Source organism: Mirounga leonina, unplaced genomic scaffold (assembly GCF_011800145.1).
Source record: "Mirounga leonina isolate KUSES-001 unplaced genomic scaffold, KU_Mleo_1.0 Mir_176, whole genome shotgun sequence".
Taxonomy (NCBI): domain Eukaryota; kingdom Metazoa; phylum Chordata; class Mammalia; order Carnivora; family Phocidae; genus Mirounga; species Mirounga leonina.
Window position 1 is genome coordinate 8,185,522 of NW_023270454.1, and position 6,000 is coordinate 8,191,521.

Below are 6,000 nucleotides of genomic sequence, written 5' to 3' on the forward strand. Positions count from 1 at the left end.
GACAGATAGAGGATGTAGCATGTCTCAGGAAGTAGAGCACTCTGACCAACGGTACATCTTTGGTCTGGTAGTTGATGGTAAAGAAGATACCATCATCTTTATTTGAAAGAAGGCAATTAAAACATGTCTCCAGTGACCACGCTGAGCAGAACCAGAAGGAAACAGATGTATTTTGTGACTTCCCCTGAGTAGAAAGCTAGAAGCATTAACAGTTTGGTGGATGAACTGATAACTGTTGAAGCTGGGTAATGGGTATCTGGAGATTTGATACGCTATCATCTCTACTTTTATATATCTGAAATTCTCCATAATGGATTAAGTCCATGGAAAATGGCATCTGCTTTGTGAAATTAGAAAATATAAAAAGCCAGAAATGGCAGTTTTATTAGAGATAATAAATTAAAAAGCTGCCTCTAAATCTTCTAAGTTAACAAGGTAGAAAACTTGTAACTAGATGAAGAAGTCCTTCCCTTAATGCCTTTTACATTGAGTCATTCCCACTGCCTGGCACCTAACAACACAGAGGCGATTTTTTTTTTCTATTTTTTAAAGACATCCCCAGGAGCACATTTCTTCATATGTATACAACATGATAACTGAATACAGTACAATATAATCTGCAAGCATTTATCGCATATTCATTATATGCCAGACACTTATTAAGCCCTGATGATGGAAGTCGTTGACTTCAAAGAGCTTACATTCTAGGAGGGGAGCTAGACATGCAAGTAAAATAAAGCACAGCATGATTACCAAAACAACAGGACGATAAGTAAGGGATGTAGCTAGCATGGAGAGAGGGGCTATGATTTCTAGCTTCTTCGTGGGTAGGGGAAGTATGTGCAGGGGTCTCCTGGTGGTTTGTCCAACTTGGGGGTTCAGTGTGGAGTGGGCCACTGATCCTATTCCTTCTGCCTTATTTCACTGAATTCTCTGGACAAATTGATTTGTCAAAATACATTAAAACAGCTGTTAAATGAATTGTCCCTCTGGAGTTTTTTTTTTAATTGAGATATTACATGCAAAAGTACATGTTAAGCACATCACTTGATTAATTTTTGCATGTAAATTACGTTCCCATGTAACTACTAGATTAAGATAGAACATTTTCAGCACTCCAGAAGACTTTCTCCTTCCCTCTTTCAGTCCATATCATCTTCCAGATGTAACCAGTACTCTGACTTCTAGGACCATAAAATTCGTTTTACCTCTGCCTGAACTTGGTGTTAACAGGTGAACTTGTGTTAACCTTTTATATCTGGTTTCTTTCATACACATTAGGTCTGTGATATATATCAATTGAATGGATAAATTGTATTTTCACACAATAGAATACCACACAGCAATGAAAAAAGGAACTATAGCTTATTTGTAAGAACATGGATGAACCTCCTGTTTGGATATTATAAATAATGTCTTTTGTTGGATGTAAGCATTCATTTCTCTTTTCACTCAAGAGTATAATTGCTGGGTTATAGGATATGCTTATGGATAGAGAACTTTAGGAGAGGTTGTGCCCCTCTGGGGGTATTCAGCCTTCTTGCTGTATTCAGGGGTCTGAGATGCCACGTGACCTGTACTGTGTTTTTGTTTTCCCCTTGCTCTACCCCAAGCCACAGTGTTGAACAGAAGTAATGATTAGAAATGCCGAGACAAGGTGCAGTTGTGTGAGATGGAGTATCAGTAATCCTCGACTTCAAAGGGAAAGTCTCCAGTGACCTGTTCTCACGGGACAGTTTTACGACCTCCATCGTGCCAGCTTCAGTTCCATTTTCCAAACACTTGAAAAATTTTGAAGGGGATGGAAAACAAAACTTGGTGGGAAGGCCTGTTCCTAAATAGCAAAGGTTTGGGCTAAAGAACTAGGCTAGACTTGGAAGAGCGAACAATTATTTGATTCCAGGCACAATCCGCAGTACTAGAAATACAAAGTGAGGAACAAGATAATAGAACTTCCACCGCACAGGGAGGCAGAGCAGCGACACAGTCCACTGTGGGGAGAGCTGTGGGGGCAAAGCACGGTAAAGAAACACGCTGTTGTTTTCATTCACATTGCACACAGTTCTCCGTGACTACTTATGCTGACACCAGATGCAGCGGTTTTCCACACATCAAGCAATTCTGCAATAGCAGCTGGGTGTCCTGCAATTTAACTCCATTCTGACACTGTCTCCCTGGAGATAGCATCAGATCCCACAGGTTAAGGGCTCAGGCCCACAGGAATGTCTGCACTTCAGATGCCTATTGCAAGCCCAGCTTCTTACCTGTGCTTCTGACTTATAAATGGAAGTTTCCACTACCTCCCTCCTCGGGTTCAGTTAATTTGCTAGAGGGAACAGCATGAGCAAGGACCTGGAAGCTAAAGAAAGAGCCAGACATATGCAGAGAACTTGGAAATATTTTAAATTCACCAAGGCTGAAGCATAGTGTTTAGGGAGAGAGTTGTAGCAAGAGATGAAGCTAGAAATAAAAGCAGCTAGGTACCAAGTCATAAAAAGCTTTAAAAGAATAACGACAGCAACCAGTGTTTCTGAGGAATTGGCCTTTTTCAGACTGAACTAATCACATTTCATAGACTCTCATTTAATACTCGACATCCTTAAAACATAAGTACGTTATTACAGACGATCAAATAATCAGGGAAGGTAAGTAAGTGGCCCAGGCCACAGACCTATGCCATGACGGGTCCAGGTCTCAGACCCATAGCAAACTGATCCAAAGCCCATCCTCTTAACCACTCCTACAGATACTACCTGAGAAGCCATGCTCTCTCCTCTTAGGAGCTCAGCTTCTTAAGTGTAATATTCTTACTACTTTAGAGGCATCACTTAGGATAATGTTTCTCTAAAGAGAGTAAGTTCATGGATCTTTCGTTATTGACTTAAATCAGCCAAGTTGTTTAAATGCATGCAAACTTAAAACTAGTAGAAACTTCTGGTAGTTATACTGCTCATACATGGAAGTAAATATGCCAATTAAGACAAACAAAACTTTAATAAAGTGCATATTAAGTAGCATTGATTTAATGTGGCCGCTGTTTTGCTGAAATGGTCGCTGACGCTGCGGGAGTGTGGCGCTGACACTACAGCGCAGCTTTTCCTTCAGTGCCCTTTGCGTCTTGGCGCTCTGTGGGGACCCCGCCTCCCCACGCCTCTTCTCCCAGCTCCCGAGAGACCGAACTACTGTTTGGCTCCGTTCACGGGGTGGTGTCAGCAGGGTTGAAATACGTTCACGAGGCTCTAAAATACAGTTTCTGTGTTTTAATGTGGCTTGAATTCAAAATAATAAAAATGTTCCAAACTCGTTGAGATTCAGTCTGGCCTGGAACTTGGTCTCTGAGTGAGAGTGGGAAAGGTGAGCTCTGAGGGGAGTGTTTGCTGGCTTTTGAGGGTTTTACTAAAGTTAGGCTTCGTAGAGACTTAACTTCGGTTTTCTGCTGCTTCACAGGTGTCGGCACCAGGAATTATTACAGAAAGATTGGCTACAGATTACAAGGGCCGTACATGGTAAAGACACTAAAGTGATGGCCACACCAGCCCACCTTGATGCAGTATCCTCCCTGGCAGAAAATAAAAATTCAAGATATTTTGAATACTCGGGAGAGAGCCTGAGCTAAACAAATTGACCCACCCTGGCTCCCTGGCAAGGAGCTTCACCCTCATCCTGCAGCTGCGGAGACTGGAAACTACTTTCGGGGCCAGGCCGGACGTCTGCTGACCACGTCCACCGAGCTTCTGATGCTCAGAGCTCCCGCTCGCCCTCTCCTGTGTGTTCTCAAGTCACGTGTCCAGTTTCTGAAGTCTGCATGGAGCCTGCAATTGACCTACTTTGACTCACGCACAGTGACGAAAGCAAATTAACTCATTTGGACACATTATTCATGAAATAAAACTAGCTACTGTCATGTGAGGAATAAACTTAGGGAGTAGGTTATTTATATACTGTAGGGACAAAAAGGTTGGAACATAGGAAAACTGTTAGACTTTGATCTCTGGCCTTTTATATACATTCTGGCACAAGAAAATGAGCTTTTGTTTTAATGGAAATCACTCTGATTCCTGTGCTGATGTTTGAAATAACAGTGTGATGGGGAGAGAGGAACCGAAGTTGTCGGTTGGGTTTCAAGCTTAAAACCGCCTTTCTCACTTGGGAGTCTGCCATCTACAATGGGCTGTTACAAACACCCTTTATTTCACATTTTTTGTCTGTATTCCCTACACTCTTGACCCCTACAAAGCAGCGAGGGCAGCACTTCTACCCAGAGAGGTGTCTGGCTTCCCCTCTTGTCTGTCCTGAGCGGGCAGAGTCTGACATGCCCTCGTCCGGGCGTGCGTAGCCCTGAGTCCAGATGCGCTTCCACAGAAGCCTGTTCCTGCCTTGTAATTCTTTAAGATGGGCTTTGGTTTGCTTTAAATGAAGAAAGGTAAGAGTTCAACTCCTCTGAAAACAAAAAAGTGGGAAACAAGCCCAAATCGGAAAAATAGGAAAAAGATTGGCTTTTTCAAAGGTTCATATTCTCGAAGTGCCTCTTTGTAACTTCCAGGTAATCTGCAAAGGAGACTCCACCTGGAGAGGGCCAATTCTTAACAGCATGGCTTAACCTCATGCCCCCTGGCTTCTGGGGCATTTTACAAAGGTTTAGTAAATGGAATTGATTCCCCTGAAAGGTTCGAAAAATAAAATCTTCAGCCTACAGAGAAGAATCACGTAAGGTGTTTTTCCTCTGCCTGTTACACATGTGCTGACATTTGCTATGAATTCGTGACGCTGTTTACTTCCTCCTGGGTGCCGCGTGCCATCTCATTCGGCTGCCACACGGCACACAGCACTGGCATTCTCGGGGGCACGCCATGGGGCTACAAAGGCTTGCCGCACCTGTAATTTAGCTACTTCTCAGCTGTGCTTGTTTTTCCTTTAAAAATAAAACTATTAAACAGTGCGTGCACACTAGCTGTTAGCACATGTAACTGGGGGTGACGGAATGGACAGCATGCTGGCCCAGCCTCGCCTCTGCTTGCAGTGTGACCACGGCTTACATAAGCATTTCTGGGCCTCCAATTGCTCATCCTCAATATCCCGCTGCCCTAAAGGGATCCGCATGTGTAAAGTACAAACGGGTCCCTTGTAAAATTGTAAAAAGGCTTATTTTAAAATGATGATTTAGAGCAAGATTTTAAAACAAAATTGCCAGGGAACATGCCCATTTCCAGTGGTTATCAGCCAGTGTTCCATCTGGATTTTCATCTCAGGGCTCAGGAAAATACCTCTTTCTTTCTAGCTCGTCCTCAGCCTTCTTTGGAGTGGGCCTCCTAAGCTTGGGTAAAAGCTGCAGAACCTTTAAAGCTACATGGGAGAGACAGAGCACAGGCAGAACGCCAGCAGCCATTCTGCCATGAGAAGCTTCAGCTGCTCTTCCGACTGCCCAGGGCTTTTCCTGGTGTGTAGGGTGCTTGGCGCCTCCACAGCCTGGCCCTCTCGAAGACGTGTGCCCCTTAGTCCCACGGGCCACTTCCTGAGAAGGGTCAGGTGGGCGGGACCCTGCTGGCCCCAGCGCAGGAGCTTTAAAGCTTGTGTTTCTGATCTCTGTTGAACAAACCTTAGCAACCACCTCAAACCTAGTCAAATAGCCCTGCTTTTAGTTCACCTTGTTAAATCACCTGGAGAGTTTTTTTTTAATTAAGCTATATCAAAAACAGACTGAAATTTGAATAGAAAATAACATTTTTAAAATCTATCACCAAGTGAAGGGGCCTGGTAAAGATAGTTTCTCAAAGTTGGGAATGAATCAAGTCCCTTTAATGGAAGGATCTTTACTGACCCAAAGGAATACTGAAAAGTACAACTTAAGAACTAAAGAAAATATCTTTCAAATTATAAATTTCTATTTCCAAAGGTGTGTGTGTATGTGTTTTAGAGATTACCATCTAATCAAAAAGACAATTTGTTCATAAAGAACTCACAGACCCCTGAGTTTAAGAAAGAGCTCCAGACCTAGATTCT

General features: G+C 43.1%; 1 protein-coding gene across 2 annotated transcripts in view; it reads left to right on the plus strand.

Moving 5' to 3' along the window:
- ELP3 (elongator acetyltransferase complex subunit 3) overlaps window positions 1–4,939 on the plus strand; it is a 101,044-nt gene extending 96,105 nt beyond the window's left edge. For both annotated transcript variants that reach the window (XM_035022625.1, XM_035022626.1), the window contains one exon: window positions 3,448–4,939. In XM_035022625.1, coding sequence (XP_034878516.1) covers window positions 3,448–3,524 — 77 coding nt within the window. In that variant the 3' untranslated portion in view covers window positions 3,525–4,939. The remainder of the gene's footprint in view (window positions 1–3,447) is intronic.
- The last annotated feature ends 1,061 nt before the right edge of the window (window positions 4,940–6,000 follow it).